At 35.3% G+C, this 21,089-nt stretch overlaps 2 protein-coding genes across 3 annotated transcripts in view; one reads left to right on the plus strand and one right to left on the minus strand.

Moving 5' to 3' along the window:
• LOC120352801 (zinc finger protein 878-like) overlaps window positions 1–21,089 on the minus strand; it is a 126,752-nt gene that overhangs the window by 51,530 nt on the left and 54,133 nt on the right. The window contains exon 4 of one of the 2 annotated variants that reach the window (XM_039435063.1): window positions 13,871–14,480. The exons of the other annotated variant lie outside the window; for it this stretch is intronic. Within the exon in view, the coding sequence (XP_039290997.1) occupies window positions 14,395–14,480 (86 nt within the window). The 3' untranslated portion in view covers window positions 13,871–14,394. Of the gene's footprint in view, window positions 1–13,870; window positions 14,481–21,089 lie in introns of those variants that run through there. 2 annotated transcript variants of the gene reach the window in all.
• Window positions 1–21,089, plus strand: part of LOC111046033 — a 28,313-nt gene that overhangs the window by 6,385 nt on the left and 839 nt on the right. The window contains exons 4-11 of the mRNA XM_039435042.1: window positions 1,450–1,539; window positions 2,187–2,381; window positions 5,195–5,390; window positions 9,235–9,324; window positions 9,932–11,652; window positions 12,701–12,836; window positions 13,713–13,866; window positions 20,841–20,934. Coding sequence (XP_039290976.1) covers window positions 1,450–1,539; window positions 2,187–2,381; window positions 5,195–5,390; window positions 9,235–9,324; window positions 9,932–11,652; window positions 12,701–12,836; window positions 13,713–13,866; window positions 20,841–20,934 — 2,676 coding nt within the window. The remainder of the gene's footprint in view (window positions 1–1,449; window positions 1,540–2,186; window positions 2,382–5,194; window positions 5,391–9,234; window positions 9,325–9,931; window positions 11,653–12,700; window positions 12,837–13,712; window positions 13,867–20,840; window positions 20,935–21,089) is intronic.

Here is a 21,089-nt window from a genome sequence, read left to right on the forward strand (position 1 = left end):
CAAATAAATGTTTAAACCCTACTAACTAGCTGAGCCTCGTCTGTACGTTTCCGTACAAATATGAACGTTCCCTATGCATTGGTCCACGAAAAAGTTGATATTAGCTATGTAGGGCTGAAAAAATTCTGAATATGAATATAATTTTCCACATAGAAAAGTCTAGTTCACTAAAACAAATAATATACAGAACTTATAAAACATTCATATTTACCCTTTTAAGTTCCAATCCACCTGAAAAATCTGGAAGAATGCATTGGAAAACTGAAGTAAAGGGACCCTCTAAATTTTCAATGCACCACGAATACCTGAATAAAACCTGTGTATCGAGTTCAGTCTTGACCACCTCTCTAAACAAACTCGCTAGGCTCTATCCTCTGTAACAGGTCTAAACGTATTCTGTTTACTTGCTCTAGAAGCCGAAAGGAAACGCCAGATATTTGTTCTAGAAAAGTGCCTATCATCTTATTGAAGTTCCCAATTATTTCCAAGCGCTTTTAATATCACTTTTCAATAGCGCTTTTTGGTACCACTGTACCAACTCTTCTGTCAATCACTTCTCCTCATACTAGGAAAAACAGAAAACGCCGAATTCAGTCGTGTCTTCGGCGAAATTTTAAAACCCTTCTAACATGAAATTTCTAGAACCTAGCTCAAAATATGTAGGCCTACCAGATTTCAACATTTTCAGTTCATTTGCTCTTAATAAAGCTGAGAAATGCAAAAAAGGCTTAAAAGCACCAATTCATGGCGTATCATTATCTAAACACCAATATCACGGCGTTTACCACATTATATACCTCAGGTGGATCCGTACAACATTTGAGCATTTTATTCTTTGAAAATTAAAAAACCCAGAAAAAACGCTGCAAAACTGCCTATCTTGGCCGTAGTTTTGAAGTCCTCTCAATAGGTACAAAATATCTAGACCCTAGCTGGATGAACTTCTGTAACAAATTTGAACATTTTCTGTCATTTAGTTCTTGAAAAAGCAGAGAAAACGCAGAAAAACACTGGAAAAAAGATTTGTTTCGTATACTTGGAGATTTTTCCAAATCCGTTCTTAACAGTGCAACTTCAGAAAGCTAGCTTAATAAAACTGTCAAATTTGAACGTATTTGGTTCACTCGGTAATGAATCAGTGAGTGAGTGAATGAATCAGTGCCATTTCACTTTTATATATGGTATAGCCTTTTTATTCAAAACATTTTAAAACTTTAAAATATTTCAACAACTAGTTTCGGCCTACTTTGGCCATTTTCAAGTTTAAACTTGAAATGTTTTAAATAAGAAGGGTACTTAACGTTTTATTAATTTTAATAAAGTAGTCCATACAAATTATTTTACTGTATAGCCTATATAGATTTTTAAACCTACCATGAGGGTACTAGGGTATTAGTTTTTGTAACTAATTTGATTGCGGGGATTCACATGGCACATCAAATTTTGCAGATATTATAAGCCGAAACCTCATCGCCATCCATCAGCTCTATCTATCCCACTGCTTTCCAGACCCGAATCAGAAATAAATTTGAAAGCAAGGTGAGAGATTCATCGAAATTGTATATATTTTCAATATGTGGAGCTGATAAATATCATTTATAAATCCATTTGGTATAGGGTTTGTTAAAGGTAGAGGTGAAAAATGAAATGATCTAGAGAGATTACGGTAATGATCTACATTACACAGTACCTATGCAGTTTCATGCTGAGGATGAGTAGACGCTTCTTATTCTTTCAGAGATAATAATTATAGAAAAACTAGAAATATTTTATTCATTTTTACACTTAGCCATAAATTCATAATCTTTAGGTTGTCAAACAAGATTGTGCTACCTGCCACACAACCAAATATTCAATTAGTGTTCCCCTGTTTCCTTAGTGAGATTGCTCACCAAACTGTGACTTTTCTGTTGCCCAGTAAGTAAATGGAATGCAGGAAGTATATAAGATGACGATATTTGCTTTCTCCTACCACGACAAAACACACGACTGTATATTTACAGAGTTATCAAATTCACTGCCGCACCCGTTACTTGTTGAACAATACTCATACTAGTCTCTCAGTCTATTCATAAAGGAGATAACTATCTTTTTGTCAATAAACCCTCGTACATTGGCCTGTATACCAATACCCTTGTACTATATTCTACTTAAGTACTGAGTTATGAGATGAAATTATTCAACAGAAGCAGAACAAAAATGACTGATGTATCATCAGTGAAAGATAAACGAAGGAGAGTCAATAAGCAACGCACAGTGACGGCCAACAAGCATGGAATGAATGAGGCGACTCAGAAGCAGAGAGGAATGCAGCCGACTGATGCGTCTTCAGCCAGTGACGAGGATGACCTGCGCAGTGTTAGCTTGAGAGCTTACTCCAGGTGAAAAAATAAACATTCACACAGCCAAATTATTTCTTTTTTATTATTACTATTTGTTGAGAATATTGTTGACATACTAAGGGCACGGAATAAGGAAACCAGTGTTCTTTACTCCGTGCTCAGGGGAAGAATACAGATGAACAATAAATTATGATTTTTATAGAATATGCAGAATAGGCAACACGTATTTCACTTCTGTGAAAATGTAAAGTGAAATAAAAGCTTATCATATTTAGTGGCGTAGCCAGGAAAAAAATTCGGGGGGATCATAACATTGGAGTAGAAAGAACTTAAACTTTGAGGGTGAAACTGGGGGGTGTGGGGGGTATGGAATAGTTTTTTTGGTGATCGGTAGGCCACTTATTATTTTGATTTTCCCTTGAAAATTTCATAGACCTATTGGTTTTTGATTTAATAACAAATAGAATGGAATGGAGTAGAATTTTATTTGACATTCAATTATTAAAAAAAATAGTGATTTTGTAGAAGGCCTACTCATTATTGTTCTGATAACAAGCTAGATTGCTTAAATTTTGGCTCCAATGAATCACTATTTCAACCACATTTATAGGCTTAGTTTTAACTTGATTAACAATTTTTTCAAATTTACTTCATTCTTACTCGAGTATTCAAACTTAAATTGTTTTGGGGGGGACATTTTTTTCAAATATTGAAGGGATGTGTCCCTCCTGTCCACGGTAGAAACTACGCCCCTTCATCATAACTGTGAAATTGTCGGGGGTACTCTCTAGAAGAAGCTGTTGGAGCTTTGTTCAAGGATATGCATGAAACTGAATAAACTGTAATCTACTAGAGCAATATAAGCTATATTGAATTTCTTTATATTAAAGTAGATGGTGAAAAGTTATCTAACTTTGAAGTGCTATCTGTATGTTTCTCTATCCCCTGCTATCTAGTCCCTACGCACTAGACTACTCATCACTGAAAATATCTCATTATTATTATCATCATTGCCATGCTATTCTCTCATCCCTTATATATTTCTCAACTTGCATGGTACAATGTAACGGAAATATGGTATTAGATGCTAATTTTTGTGGCTGACCCAGCCACAAAAAAAAAGGTTCCATTTCGGGGGGGGGGGGGATCTGCATCTCCATGTTGTTGCATGTTTATAAGCTTCAAGGCGACGCGCAGCAGCAGACAGACGGACGTTTCATATGGACGACTGAGTGCGTTGCAACATTCGACCATATAGGGAGAGTTATTTCTCAGTCTATCTGTTGCTGTGTGCGTTCGCCTTCAGGCTTTTGCGTGAGTGGAGGTGGGCATTAATAGAAGCATTGTAAAGGCATTGAAAATTCATTCGCTTTCTAAGGCTTTGAAAATTCAAAGGCTTTCTCTTGAAATTCACTTTCGATTTTTAATTCACTCTTGTTAGGATTTCATTGTTCCTTACAAATAGAATAGGAATCAAACAATTATAATTTTCAAAAATCATTTCCCGGTGATTTGAAACCCACTGATTCTAAATCGTGGATACTCGTAAATCGATTCATCTATTCTCATAAGGGTATCCAAGATTAACGCTGATATGGGATAACATTAAGACATGTCCTCATTTATTACGGTATGTGTCATATTCCAAGTTTAAAACAACAGCTGGTCTATCTTCGTTTGAATTGAGATGGAGCCCTACATTATTCAAAAGAATAAGACACTGCTGCATCTCATAATATGAAAGTATTAGTAGAATGTTAACTTATCAGTGAACAAAATTGGTTGAGAAATATTTGACCGAGCGAAGTGAGGACTGGGTATCCAAGATTAACGCTAATATGGGATAACATTAAGACATGTCCTCATTTATTATGTGTCATATTCCAAGTTTAAAACAACAGCTGGTCTATCTTCGTTTGAACTGAGATGGAGCCCTACATTATTCAAAAGAATAAGACACTGCTGCATCTCATAATATGGAAGTATTAGTAGAACGTTAACTTATCAGTGAACAAAATTGGTTGAGAAATATTTGACCGAGCGAAGTGAGGTCTAAGATTCAAGTCACGGTTTTGCATTTCTCTTTATATTTATATGTTTTTATTTTTGTTTATATTTATGTTTTCATGTTCCGCATTTACAGCGAAACGCAGCGATAGATTTTCATGAAATTTGACAGGTATGTTCCTTTTTGAATTTCGCGTCGACGTATACATACGGTTTTTTGAAATTTTGCATTCTAAGGATAATACAAAAGGAAAAGGAGTCTCCTTTGATCGACAATATTACCGTAAAAATCAGACTTTAGAATATTATTCATCATAAATCAGCTGTCTAGTGGACTATAATACTACCTGTTCAAAAACATCGAGCATCTTGAAAATGTATCTTTCATCAACATTGTAAACAGTTGCAGCCAGTCCTGATAACAGCGCTCACACTCACATTCCGTGACGACACGTCACAGTACGATAGGACAGAAATCTCTATGTTTATTTAGGATTTTTTCTAGACATTTTAAATTGATAAATTATTTATTAATTTTTGAGAAAACATAACAGGTCAATGTGACTTACTGAGCGCCAGGTCTACTGTTCACAGAACTACTAGTTATATCATAAGAAGTCATATTTAGAATATCAGTATTATGTATTGGAACTGCATCTCATGTAAAGAAAGTTAGTAAAACGTCAACAAATAAACTTGGGCCTATCAGTGATCAAAATTCTTTTAGAATGATCATGATAATAGATAGCATAGATGGAATATCATTTTCATGTATAGTACATTTAGATATGAATGTGACACAAATGCTAGTTCAGATAATTGAATAAGATTTGCTTTTTTGACAGTGGATGCCTATCGGTGGACATTTCCAGCCAAGTAGGAGATTTGGTCAAAGCGTTCAATACAGTATCAAAACGGCATAAAGTGAAGAAAATCGTTTATGAAGAGATCGAGCCTATTTACCCAAAGTGTGAATTGCAACAGCTCAAGCCACAGAAAAAGAATTCTCAGAAGATAATTAATGATAGACATTTGCAGACGGTAGGCTATGTACAAGATTTCTCTAAGGAGATTAAAAATACCATGATATGTTTTATGTTCAGATTTCTGTTGAATGAGGAAACAGCTTCTTCCATTTCGATGAATGCAGTTAGGCCTGTATTTTTCGTTTCCCAAAACGGATATGTTTGTTTCCCAAGACGCCAAATCCAGTAATCGGGTATAATACCGCTCTCGCCTTTTTTTAAATTCTGAATAAAATGACATATCATTCGGAACTCTCCATCTTCTATGAGTATAAGTTACAATTTTTCAAAAGATGAAAATTTCAAGAAAAAAATCAATTTTGATGTTAGTTTTTGATCAGCAATATCTTACAATTGTTAACATTTAAATGTATGACTCAGAATCTCTCAGAGCGTTATTTTGTGCTCTTCAACCAGAGACCAGGTAGAGCACTCTTATCTCATATAGATTTTCCATTCCCAGTACACCTGATAACAATGCTCATTTTGAAAAACGCTGAATTTTTAGCTTCAACCATCATCACCAACTTAATTGTCCTAACTATAAGATTTTGTACAATAATATTTGTTCATAAGGCCATGTTATATATGAGAATCACCCGATAGATGGCTTCATTTCAGGATTTACTGGTGGAGAGGCGCTCTTAAGACAACTGAGTTCGTAGAAAATGATTCTTTAAAATTTGGAACCAATCATGAGTTTCCATTATGTATCAGACTCATTTTAGAGACTCTTGATTGGCAGTGACATAAAAAAAATTAGAACAGCATTTTTTTCAATCGACTGTAACTTTTGAATGGTATTGGCTTTTGCAAGAAGAGACCCATTAAAGGTATGTTTCTTCCATCACAAGAGGAACAAATGAAAAGATGGGAGGAGCTCTTTGAAGAATTAATAAACAGATTTATTGCAGGTGCGGAGCAGGGTTTTGCTCAAAATGATAATATAGCTCTTGAGATAAGTGTAGACCCTCCAACAAGAAATCACATCATTGAAGAAATTAAGGCATTGAAAGCCGAAAGAGCAGCTAGAATTGACAATCTCCCACCAGAAGTGTTCAAACTAGACTCAGAGCTGACAGCAGAGATTTTGGAACCCCATTTGAGGATGATTTAAGTTTAGGAAGTAATACCCAAGCAGTGGAAAAAAGGTATAATTGTGAAAATTCCAAAAAAAGGAGACATCACAGAATGTGACCACTGGATAGGCATTACCCTACTGTCTACTGTCTATTGTGAGCAAGGTGCTGACCAGAATAATTCTTTGTAGAATAAAACCTTCAATTATTGAACTACAACTGAGAAAAGAACAGGCTGGATTTGGAGAAAACCGTAGCTGAATTGATCTCATTAATACTCTGAGAATCATCATTGAACAGAGTGCAGAATGGCAGAGTCATCTATATTTAGCTTTCATCGACTTTGCGAAGGCTTTTTATTCCATTGACATAGAATGAATGAGGAGGATTGGAGAATTCTGTCACCTATCCTCTTTGTTACTGTGCTGGACATGGTCATGAAAACATCACTGAACAGAAGGAGAAGAGGTATTCAATGGGGGTTGCAAAACAGACTTGAAGACTTGGATTTTGCAGATGACCTTTGTCTTCTGCCACGAAGACACAGTGAGATGAGAGAAAAGCTGCTGGCACTGAGTGAGATTGCTAAAAATGTAGGACTGCAGATTAATGAGGCAAGAACGAAAGAGATGGTACTCAATGTTCATGGAGGGGAAAGTTTTGAAATAAATGGGAAGAGAATAGAGAGGGTAGACTCATTTGTTTATTTGGGCAGCATGGTAAATCCTGAAGAAGGATGATGTCAAAACTTGCATCAGAAAAGCAAATGAGGTCTTTAGCAAATGAGGTATGCAGGAGCAATAAAATCTCGAAACAGACTAAGCTACAAATTTTCAATTGAAAATATGCGAAGTCTGTCCTCCTCTACGGTTGCAAGACATGGAAAGTAACAGCTGAAATCTGTAGAAGACTCTAAGTCTTCATCAATCGGTGCCTGTGAAAGATTGAGTGCATGTGGTGGCCAGATATGATTTCAAATGGAGAGCTCTGGCACAATACAGGACAGATACCCATAGACATTGAGATCAGGAAGATGAATTGGCCATACTTTGAGGGAAAGAGATGGAGCAATAGAAAAGGATGCTTTGCAGTGGAATCCTAAATGAAGAAGAATAAAAGGAAGACCAAGCATTTTATGGTGGCAAACGGTGGAGAAAGAGCTTGGCAAGGTGGGAAAGACATGGCGAGAGGTGAGAAGGATGGCAGATGATAGAGATGGATGGCGGCTATTCGTGGATGCCCTATGCTCCAACTGGAGTTAAAAGAATTAGGCCCAGTACTGTTTATTGTTTTTGAAGGGACGGATTCAAGGATCCAAAGGTTTAAAGAATCCCACACATCAACTGAAGCTTATTGTGCTCCCAAGTTGTATGTTTGTTGGACAAACCAATACCTGTGTCCTTTACAGGAACCAGGAGTTTTCCCAGTACTAACATTCCATTCATCACCTGGTTGCTTGCGCAATCCAGTGTGATATGTTTGGCAGTCTCTTAAGACTGATTAGTCCTCGTGACCTACATGAGTTCCACTCCTGGCCTTCTTTGAACGTCCTTCCACTGAAGAAGGGGTGGTCAAGTTGCCTCTAGGGCACCCGGCCACCCTCAACTCAGCCTCTTGACCCATATTTGTGCCTGAAGTTTCACCCATCTCTGGTTTCTTGGGTTTTTTCTTTTTGCCCCTCCAAAACTTCACAGGGTCAAAAGCCTCACCTCTCCCAAGAAGTTTTGCCTGAATGGCTGCCATTCTTTGAGCAGTGGTGAGTTTTGGTCTCTCCCCCCAAAAACTTGTGACCTACGTGAGTTCCACTCCTAGCCTTCTCGTAGGTCCTTCCACTGAGAGAGGGGACGCCCGGCGCCCGGCCACCCTCGACTCAGTTTCTTGACCCACATTTGTGCCTGGAGTTTCACCCATCTCTGGTCACTTAGGATTTTCTTTTTGCCCCTCCGAAACTGCCCTGATGTGGCAGATTCCGTGGGTTTGAAGGCAAGGAAACTTCTGGAGTTGCCTTGAAGTCCCTTTCAGTCGCCTCCTTCGACAAGCAGGGATACTGTGGGTGAATTCTGGTTTTCAACACATTCTTGAGTACGATGTTCGACTCAAAGCTCCCCCAACCCAGAGGGGGCTAAGTCGAGTAAGTCAAGTATAAATGGATCCGATTATTGTGTCAAAATTTATAATTTTTTGAACTTTTGATCCTTGTGGGGTCCTTATGCGAGCCTCTCTACTAAATTGAGTGCATCTGACGGGTGATTCTTATAGAATTCTGGTGGTTATGGACATCTATTAAGTATCTAAACAACATATTAGAAAATCAGAACTACGATATAAATTGCAAGCACCAATGTTTACTGGTCTATACCTTTCTCTATTATATTGTAGAAGATAGACTAGAAATGAAAATCTAGCTATAACTATCCTCGGTATCTTTATGGAATCTTTATGCAAAATTTCAAGTTATTCGATTATTGTAGTTCAGACGTGATGATGCGTCCACTCATGTATTTACTATTCCGTACATGTATAAGCCATTTCTTTCCTTTATAATACCATTTCATGTCTTTTATCAACTTTTCTTTCACTTATCTCAACTTTTCAATATCATTTAAAAAGTACTTTTTCTAACTTTAGTTTAGTGAATTTTGTTTTGAATACGAATTGTACTTGTCTTATTGTGATGTTAAGGGAGCATATTTTGGTTTTTACCTGTTGCTCCCATTGTGAAATAGATAAATATTATAGATAACGGTCTAAGTTACTAATAATGCTATTATCTGTTTGTAGTCAGAGCCAAATTACAATTTCAACCCAGGCCTTACTGAGGTACCTGAAACTGAGGAGGAGTATGAGAGCAAATGTACTTGCAATGAACAGGTATTTGTATACGATTCATGTCTCCTATCATCAAGTACCAATGGGTTTTTTCAAATCATATTATTTTAACAAAAAACTATTCACATGAGTGTACCCTCATAACCTAAGTAGAGTAGGTAGTAATATACTTGCAATATGTTTATGGTATAACAAACATCACTTCTTCTATTGAATTCATGAATAGAACGATTTAAAGCATCGATTATGTTAGAATAGTTACTATGTTGTTCAATTGCAAGAACATAATTTTGATTAATATTATCGATTTGTTTCTAATGTGGAACAAGCCTAATGCATCAGTTTGGAAATTTTTCGCTTGAGATGAATTTGTCACTTTAATGGGCTTAATAAAAAACTTAAAAAATTATAAAAATTTCAAATGTTCAAGACTTTTTGAAAACGGAGACATTGGTCAACAATTTATTTCGGCCAATAATTATAATCAGATGTGGTGAAACAAGTGATACTTTTGAAATTAGTGGCTCTTCATGAAAAAAGAAAGTCGCTCACAGCTTACAGCAGTGTATGTTTAATCTATGCATTACTTTAACTCTCTTTGTGATATGATTATTACAATAATATAAGAAAACAATGAATTAAATTCTAGGAAATCCTTATGAAAACTACTATAGACCAAGGAATTGGCGACAAAAAAGACGTGGATCAATTGGAGAAATTGTTTCTTGAGGTTTTTGCTCAGGGTAAAGTGGAAGGGCTGCCAAAACAGAAAAAGCTGGATTGCTTGCAAGATGCTTACAATCAGTATAGTGCTGCACTGGAAGACTTTTCAAATAACCAGGAAATCGATTCAGATGGTTGTATACTTCCACAACATCAAAGCCAACAAAATTACAGTAATCAGACTCCTCAGTACGTCTCTTCAGGAAATTGTGAAGGGGGAACTGGGCACCAATTCAATGCTGAGAATAATTTGAGGGCAAGAAGAAGGTACAGAAATACGCGGCAAGTGGAACAGATTCCCAATGAATTGATTAACGGTGATGAACAAGAAGCAATAGATGAGACAAATCAAGAAGTGATGCAATGTACTTGTAATCACGAAAATGATAGGTCCAATGATAATCAATTGACGACAAATGAACTTAATGTGAATGTGGATTACACAAACTTTCCTTCTTCTCAAACAGATTTTTCTAAAATGCTAACATACCAGAGGCAGAATAGAGTTCTGGAGAACACTGCTGAGAGTAGCTTTGAAAATACAATCAATGACCAACAAGATGCGGAGCGATTTGACGAAACTTACAACTGTAATCGATCCAACTTGCTGACTCAGAACCAAATCGATTCCCAATTTCGTAACAGAGAACACACACTCGTAGGTGGAATAGATTGTAGGAGAGACTCTTCGTCCTTAACCCCTGATTCGGGTATCGCTAGAACACTGAACAGTAAATTATCAACGCAATTACATGAGAATGGCAAAGCATCAACCCCTCATTCCAGCATACCTTGTCCAGCCCCTCCTAAACTCTCAATATCTGACAATCATTTCCGGCCAGACAGTCGAAATAATTATTGCGGACATATTCAGTGCTTCCAACGATCAAAATCGAAAGGAGTGGAAATTGCCAATATGGGTAAACGACAGATGATGAGAAACAAGTCGAGTGATAGAGACAGTTCAGAACCACAAAATTTGGTGTACAATCAAGAAACGCCAATCATGCAAAGTGATTTCCCGAGTGAGGTGCCTAATGCAAACAGAAGTAGGGCTGAAGTTGAAAGTGGGCCTACAATTCTACAGCCACGAAAACCAGTCAACTATGACGCAGAAGTTAGAAGGGCAGAGATTAATGGGTGTATCAACAATGCTTGTAACAAATCTGTAAAAATTAGCAACTCCAGCCCACAAAACAACCCTAACAATCAAACGGGAAATGACAGCATTGGGTTCAATCCTTTCTTGAACTTTCTGCTACAAAATGACTCAAATTACAATATTGCCAACATAGTGCCTCCTGAAGAACAAAGCGTCTACTTTTGTGATGTAACGCCCGATCTGCAACATCAATACAATATCAAACAGAACGTTGACGAGGAATGTGATGACCAAAATACATACACCAAAAATCCATCAAAAGCTGATTTGATCTTGAATGCACAATCGAGTACCAAAGGCGCTAAATGGCACGACATGAACAGAAACAAGGCTGAAGCTAATCCAATGTGTACTATCACTGGAAATGAGAATAAATTGAACTATCGGACTTCGGATGATTATTCGCAAAACACAAGACGAGTTTCAGACGGAGTTAGAGAGAGCTTGTCAATAAATTCAAACGAGAAAAGAAGTTTGAAAGCAAGGTCAGTTCAGAAACAATTGATTTTGTAGTTTATATTAAATAATGATTCGATGTAGAGATTAACTCTGAGTTCATTGCATGAATAGTTGTAGATTATTTTATGGGGAGCATTCATGAAACTGAGAGTAGTTGAATGTGTCAGAACTATATGATGACATGATGTAATGCGTCGACGCATTAATATTTCAAATATATGAAGATTCATTCAATTTATGATATTGTTATAATAAAGTTATTACGTTATAAAATGTGTACAGTAGGTAGTGAAGTAAATTAATCCATAGACTGGCGGGTAAAGTTTATTTGTCAGTCCCGGCTATCAGTATATCAATCGTGAGGCTCATTGTTGGCCAAACTATGTATCAGGCTGAGTTGGGCCTTACCAGAAAAGGGTCTACCCTTCAACAAAACGTCATATGAATATTTTCTTCAACATCTTATAACATTATCCTGACATACTGCAAGTGACTATCATTTCGCCCTTTCATGTGAAAGCATAAAATGATACTAAACAAAAATCTATTTATAATCGTATTTAAATATATACTAGTGACCCCCTGTGTTGGAGAACTCGCTCATAAACTGTTGTATTGTAATCTTTGTGCAATAGGGCTTCTGTCTGATAGCTTCCAAATATGCCTGTGGTACTTTTCTACTGTAAGTTGTGTAATTCTGAATGATTAAATAAATAAATAGCCTAGATATTGTAGAACATACAAACAGACGGACAACGACTTTGGCCTTCAGTAAGTCAAAAATATAAGAGCTCGCTAACGCTCGTTCAATAAAGAAATAAATATGTACCTATTCACATTAGACTTTAGACTTCATATTATACATCAGGCAGTAGAAATACAATATCAACCTTCAAAATTATTATTATGGAAAAATAGTGCATATTATCTTGTACCTAATAATTCATTACCTCTCGCATGTTGTCCGCAAAAATTTATTGGATAAAAACTCTTTTTCTACATGCTAAGTGATAGTTCATATTCTTGGAACTTTTGAACAATTTATTTTTATTGCATAATTTTTTCATTTTCTAGTGACTGCAATTTTGATCAGATAAACAAGACCTGCAGTGATCAGTCAAGCTACAAAAACTACATAGAAAGTATTATTGATCATTCAACTGAAATTTCGGCTAACAATGCACAAGCTTCAGCTCCCACACAATCTCAGGTACCATAAAGACTTTCAGTTATTGACACAAGATCTAATTAATTAGCCTATTTATTGATTAAATATGTTCTCTATTTGAACATACAAGTACATTTACATGATTCATTTACATTCTTTAATTTAAGTTACGGTACTCTTGACCAGCAGAAAAATACAATTTTCAATACCGTACAAAATAAAACTCTTCAGAAAAATCAAGAATACAATAATTTTGAAACTTTCCGTTGAAAATTGAATCTCCACAAGTTTGTTGTCATTTAAATACTATTCTATAGATCCTTCTTCATGAATGCAAAATTTGATATTTTTATGGGTAATTCGTAGAGACTAGAAAATAGAAAAGAAATATGAATTTTAATAGAAATAGGTTGAATTTATTTGAATTATTCGCAATAAACTGTTGCATATAGTTTGCCTCCTATTTACTACATCTCTCTTGAATTTACAAATTCGAATGATCATTCTAGAAGGTTGAAACTTTGCCATTGTTATCATAATGGTAAATTAGATGATAAATGAAAATGTGTTAATTTCATAGTCCACGTTATGTACTTCTCAGTGAATCGTGTCATAGTTTACTGGTCCAAACTAATTCAGATACAGTTCGAGTGAAAGCCCATTTAATAGATGAATTAGATTGTATTCTTAATACTATAATTATATGAATTGTAGTATTTTTAAACAATTGTGTTGATAATAAAATGGAAATAAATATTGAATTCACTAATGAAGAGTGATATGTTTTACAGTATTAATTTCAAACTATAGCATATTATATTTTTAAACTATATTAGTATATTCTTTGATATAGTACATGGGAGCATCTCATTTTACAATTAATATTAATTTCTTGAACATTTTTTTTTCAAATTATAGAGGTCAAATTGCCAAATGGATACAACAGAAACAGCCACCGATTCAGCAGCCAGTCAGGTCGATTCAAAAGTGAACCAAGAGATTTCACAGCGATTGACTGACAGACTTGTCCAATCAGAGAAAGCAATACCACCAGCTAGTCTAGTCACATTGGGTGTGTAAATAAATAAGGCTCAATTAAGCTTCAAATTCCAAGTAAAACTAGAATTTTAGACTAGACATACATAATCACATAGCATAACTATGATTTATATACAGATTTTGAAAATTGAACTCTCTCGAATCAATTGTCTGAAACGATTTCCTTCTTTGAAATGTACAACTCAAAATACGGTCTAGATAGTTTGACTTAGTCTGTATGTTTTACGTCATTCTCAATTTTTTTTGAAACATTATTTCATATATTATAACTCCATAATTATTAAATATCAGGGCACCGAGCTTCGCTCCAGAGTACAAAAGCATAGTTTATATTTATTTATTGATAAACAGAACACAATTCTTCAAAATGATTGGGGAAGGACTAACAGGCACAGCCCAAAACTGTTTCTTCCCTGAATTTTGATCTATAAACTATAAATAGTCCAAAGAGTAGTTTATGTTCCATACACTTGAGTTCAGTGGCGTAAATAACGCCAATGCAACCAATCCAAAAAGTAGTTTATGTTCCATACACTTGAGTTCAGTGGCGTAAATAACGCCAATGTGGTGCATTGGGGCGCAATCCTTCAGGGGGCGCAGGCCTAGGGGGCGTGATACACTGATATTCTAGAAAATTATAACAAACAAGAAATTGAAGCAAAACTCTTTGTAGTTTATCGAAACACTTGGCCACGGAGAGAAACCACATCTTTAGTTAATCTAAATTATTGGCCTATCCAATCTAATTCCTATTATCATTCCTATCTAAATCTATTTGGCCACGAAGTTGCATTCGTTTTACGGTATACCATAGAGAAAGAATAGATTTAGTTCATCTTTGGTTATAATAACAATAGCATAGCATGGATTATTATTATATTTAATAATATATAATTAGACTAATTATATTTCTTTGACTAATCTTTCTCCAATTGGATAGAGATTGTATAATGATTACTCTAGGCAATGAATGCTCAAAAAAGGCTATAGAGGGAAAAGTTTGGAAGACAATTTTTGACCCTGCAGTTTTGTTCAAGGAAGTGAGGAGGTAAACATATCAAAAATTTCCACCCCTACCCCCTGTGCTAAGGTGGTGAGGGTGGTTTAAAAGTTGAATTTTTCAATGTTTTGCTTACACTTTTATATCTTGAGAAAAATGCGTTCAACTGACAGGACTAAATATTCAAAAATTAAGCTTGATAAATTGTCTACAATTTTTGTTCAGCAGAGTTTTATGATTTTCCCAACAGTTTTTGAGATATACGCTCTTGAAAGTGTGAAATTGTTAAAATAACAGCTTTCAATCCAATTTTTTGCTCTTTCAGGCCATATAAGTCTTCAGCAATGCATTGTAAAAATGAATGCTTAACATAGAATTGTAGAACATTGTTTTGTCTCCCATTTGAAGTATTATTTCACTATTTCATGTTTTCCTCTCATTGTCATAGCAGTTTCAATATGGGGTGGGGGGGGGTTTAAATTTTCAACTCTGCAACAAGTGCTAACTTAGCAGTTCCATAACTTTAACAGACGGGCTGGAGATGCACATTTTTGCCATGTTTACCTCCCAACTAGTCTTCATTTACCTCAAAAATGAAAAAAATTGTACCAGACATTCCCCTAAAATTTCAAATGATCATGTTACAGAATAGGAAACTTCACCACTACGTTGAATCTGCTATAACAATGAAAGGAAAATATGAAATAGTGGAATAATACATAAAATTGAAGAGAAATCAATGGCTCTACAAATCTACCTACTACAAGCATTCATTTTCACGATGCATTGTTGAGAAGTTATACGCTCTGAAAGAGCAAAAAATGGAATGAAAAGCTGTTATTTCAACAATTTCACATTTTTAAGAGCGTATAGGTACCCTATCTCGAAAATTGTTGGGAAAATCACAAAACTTCATACCGGTACTAAACAAAAATTTTAGAGAACTAAACAAGCTTCTTTTTTGACTTGGCTAGTAACTAGCTAACTAGACTAGACTAACTGTTAGTCATGTCGGTTGAACGCATTTTTCTCAATATATGTAGGCCTACATGAAGGCAAAACTTTGAAACATTGTGATTTCGACTTGATCATCATCAAGATCCTTATTATGCTAGACCCAAGGAAGAAATCGAGACATCTGCCACGGCTGTTACCCAAAAATGACCACGAAATGATATTTGCGCCCAGACTAACAGTATTTTTTCAATTACCGTAATTACTATGTTCATCCATGTTTAAACATTTCAAGCAGAAAACATGACATTTTTGAGACATGCTATAGTTTGTGTAAAACAAGTTGAGACTTGGCCCTCCATCCGAAGAAATTACAGGGTTGCCAAATCGTGTAAAATTGCAACTTTCTCAAATTTCCAATTCAACGTCAGAATTGGATGTATAATATCATCCCTGATATCCTAGTAGTGCTAAAAAAATTCAGGGATAAGGATTAAAAGGAAATTTAACTTTTATGATAACATCGCGAAGATTTGTTTTTCTTTTGAATATCACTTTCCTCAGAATCATGTAGCGTCGTAATGAGTACGGTAATAATTCGATATCAAATGAAGGGGGAGACTGTCTCCTTTCTATTGGTGTCTGGATCATTTTTATCCGACCCATAGTTATTGTTCAATTAATAATTATGTTCGTCAATGTCGAGCAGTTAACATGAAATTTTCGACATGCTGGAAACTTTTTTGTTTCAAAAGATAAGTAGGTGGTGAAAGCGGAAAAGTTTCTCAGAAATAATTGAAATTATTTTTCCAATTGTCAAACGTACTCGGAAGAACGTATTTTGGCCTCTCAGGAGTTTCAAAGTCAAGGATAGCGGCTGAATGATGTGCCGCAAAATGCTATCAATAGCTGGGATCAACAAAAACAAAATACAGAACGATTGAAAAATTCAGCAACTGCAAGCCAGATGATCATAATAATAGTGAAAATGACAACCTCGACTTGAATAATCCAAGTGGTGTTACATTACAGCCTTTCTAGAGGCAATCAGCTGCTTGCGTTTAAAATAATTCAGTCAAATGATCTTGTAAATTGCCAGCCTTTAGCATACAATTTGGTACACAATGCATACCATGCAGCCACTCTTCTAACTTCAAAATTCCTTAGAGACCAAAATACGATCTTCCGACTACTTTTGACAATTGAAAAAACAATTTCAATTATTTCTGAGAAACTTTCTTGCTTTCACCACCCACTTATCCTTCGAAACCAAAAAGTTTCCAGCATGTCGAAAATTTCATGTTTTCTGCTCGAAATGTCTCAACATTGACGAACATAATATTAATTAAAAAATATCTATGGGTCGGATAGAAATGATCCAGACACCAATAGAAAGAAGACAGTCTCCCCGTTGATTTGATACAAAATTATTACGCATTACGACGCTACATGATTCTAAGAGAAGAAATATTCAAAAGAAGAACAAATCTTCGCGATGTTTCCAATTTTATCATAAAAGTTAAATTTCCTTTTAATTCTTCAACCCTGAAACTTTTTTAGCACTACTACTATATCGGGGATGATATTATACATCCAATTCTGACTTTGAATTGGAAATTTGAGAAAGTTGCAATTTTACACGATTTGGCAACCCTGTAATTACTTCGGATGGAGGGCCAAGTCACAGTATACATACAGTATGGAAACTTGGCTAGTACCCTGTCGCGAAAATTCGCCATCTTGTTATGAAGCGCCGCATTGTAATAGTATTGATTGTAGGTTCGGATCACTTTAATGATCCGGATCAATATTGATCTCGTTCACTGCTACGAGCCAATCAGAAGACCAGGATTGGAACTTCCCAAGGTCACGTGACGTGTCTAGTATTTGCGTCATGTAAAAAGCATTGGTTAGATAGGCGTTTTATTGACTGTTTCCATTCTGTACCTATTCTGTGACCAAGTCTCAATTTGTTTTACACAAACTATAGAAACATTTTTTAAAGAGATAAGTGGATTGTAGAAGCGAGAAAGCAGCTTCTAAGAAATAACTGAAATTATTCTTCCGATTGTAAAAAGTAGTTGGAAGAACGTGTTTTGGCCTCTCAGGAGTTTCAAAGTCGAGGATAGCGGCTTAAGTAGTGGGTGAAATTTTCAATATTGCAACAAGTGTCAAATCAGCGGTTCAACATCTTCAACAGAGGGGATAAAGATACGCACTTTTGCTATATCTACGTACTAACTAGTCCAAATTAAGTAAAAAATGTGTCACAGACACCCCCTTCAAATTTCATTGTCAAATGATCAAATGTCGCAGCATTGAAAATTTCACCCACTACATTAAAGTTGCTATAACAATGAAACAAAAACTTGGAATAGTGAAATAATACATCATTTCAAAGAGAATTCAATGCTCTACAAACCTACGATGAGCATTTATTTATACTATGCATTTGTTGGAGAGTTATAAGCCCTGAAAGAGCGAAAAATTTGATAAAAACTTGTTATTTTAGCAATTACACACCTTCAAGAGCGAATATCTCGGGAACTGTTTGGAATATCACAAAATTCCACTGAACAAAAAGTGTAGAGAATTTATGAAGCTTCATTTTGAATTGTTAGTTATTCAATGCATTGTTCTCAAGATAAAAGCGTGGAAGCAAAAGGTTAAAAATGCAACTTTTAAACCACCCTCATCCCCTTAGCACAAGAGTTAAGAATGGGGACTTTCGATAAGTTCTCCTCTTAACTAGTCTCAACAAAGCTGCAAAGTCAAAAATTGTGTTCAAAACATTCTCTCCAAATTACTTTGTCAATTGGTTCATTGTTGCAAAACTGGAGTTTTCACACTCAACACTAAAGCTGCTGCAACAGTTGTAGGGAAATGCATAAAAGTGTGAAACTATACATAAAATTGAAGAGAATTTAATGCTCCAGAAGCTCATAATCAGCTTGTATTTTTACCATCGATTTAAAAATGTTATAAGAGAAAAAATTGGAGGAAAACGTGTTTTTTCAAAAATGTTACACCTTTAAGAGCGGATATCTGGAAAACTAGAGAAGATATAAGAAAGTTATGAGAAGAATATTGTAGGAAATTATGTAAGATTTAATTTTGTAAGTAACAGTTATACATAGGATACATAGTTTTCGTGTTATATGCGAGAAACCAAAAAATGGTACCTTTGAACCACTCCCACCCCCTTAGCACATGGCTAGGGGTGGGGACTTTTGATATGTTTACCTCCTTACTACCCTAAACAGAACTGCGGGGTCAAACATTGTCTTCAAACTTTTCCCTCTATAAGTAACCCTTCCTTGACTGGACTATTAGCATACAAATTAGAACACAATTCATACCATTCAGCCTTGATTTCGAGACTCCTGAGAGGCCAAAATACGTTCTTCCACCTACTTTTGACAACTAGAGAAATAATTTTAATCATTTCTGAGAAACTTTCTCGCTTTAACCACCCACTTATCTTTTAAATCAAAAAAGTTTCTAGCATGTCGAAAATTTCATGTTTTCAGCTCGAAATGTCTTGACATTGATGAACATAATCAGTGGCGAATATTGAATATATATTTTTTTGGGGAGGGGGCCAAGGTTAATGTAAGGTTGAGTGATTTCAAGTAAACATCCCATGATACTTGTATCAGTTTTGCTGATCATATTCAGAGGGTAATTTGCACTGAATGCCCTTTTTACTTTACCGTGAGGCCGTCAAAAATACATTTACCATAAAAAATTCAGATTACTGTACTTATTTTTCTTTATATTCATTATTTCGGGAAGGGGGCCCGCCCCCCTGGGCCCCCATTATGAATGCCCCTGTCATCAATTAAAAAATTACTATAGGTCGGATAGAAATAATCCAGACACTAATAGAAAGGAGACAATATTATCCTTGTTATTTTGATATAAAATTCTTATGCATTACAAAATTATGCAATTAAAAAATTACTATAGGTCGGATAGAAATAATCCAGACACTAATAGAAAGGAGACAATATTATCCTTGTTATTTTGATATAAAATTCTTATGCATTACGACACCCCTTGATTCTGAGAGCAGTGATATTCAAAAGAAAAAAAAATCGTGATTTGTCAGATTTCATCAAAAAAGTTAAGTTTCCTTTTCATCCTTCAACCCTGAAACCTCTTTAGCACTTCTGAGATATCGGGTATGATATCTACATCCAATTCTGACATTAAATTGGAAATTTTAAAAAGTTGCAATTTTACACGATTTGGTGACCTTGTAATTTCTTCGGATGGAGGGCCAAGTCTCAAATTATTTCACACAGACAACAAAATTATGGATTTCAGGACATTTCACCCATAATTTCTCTCTTTTCATATCTAATGGTAACTGTAGGAAAAATTTAATGTGGAATACGAGCGCTAAGTTCCTTGGCTTCACTCAAGAAAACGTTTCGTTCAGTGCAGCAAAGTGTCACTTGCTCACTAGTTGCACAAATAACTAATTCCACTCTTTTCCTGAGAAACGCTGCGTTCTGGATGGTCAAGAACCTGTACTGTAATGTAGAAACCATTGCATAATGTGAAGGTTATAGACAAGTTTTGAAAATCCATTGGGATAAGGAAGGGATTGATTGAGTGTAATGTTTACATTATGACATGGTCATAGATAAAATTTATGAATAAGTAATTCTTCAAAGTGTTGAAGCCTATTACAACACTCATCAATGAATAATATTAAATATTAGGCTATTGAAGTTTTTTATCGGAATTTATGAATTTCGAAGTTTTAAGGAAACTCATAGATGTGAGATTGAAAATAACTTTTTTGTAAGGTTATGAATAAGAAGAAAGACTCGTGCAAATGAATGGAATCAGCAGATTGAATGAGATTAATATAAAATTATTTTAAATCAAAGTGGCCTCCTAATAAATATTAAAAACATGACAAATCTACGGCTATTCCAAAGCTATTTCATTACTTCAACATTAAGGATATTTTATGGAATCCAGGTAAGGCGAACTTAATTCATTTGTTCTATCTATTCCAGAGGAGCCAGAATATCTTCAACATCTAAAAAAACTGAGATGGGATCATCTAAGGCACATTTCACGAGAGGTTCACAGATTAGAGAATTTGGAAAGGTAAATTATACAATACTGAAGTGTCACAATTTAACTTGATGTCAACCTCTTAAAAAGAGAACTAAAAACTAGGGATAATTATCTACTATATGCATGAGAAGGAGAAGTTTTTGAATTAATGACAAGTTCCAATGACTAAAACCGAATATTTTTGG

Source organism: Nilaparvata lugens, chromosome 1 (genome assembly GCF_014356525.2).
Source record: "Nilaparvata lugens isolate BPH chromosome 1, ASM1435652v1, whole genome shotgun sequence".
Lineage (NCBI taxonomy): Eukaryota > Metazoa > Arthropoda > Insecta > Hemiptera > Delphacidae > Nilaparvata > Nilaparvata lugens.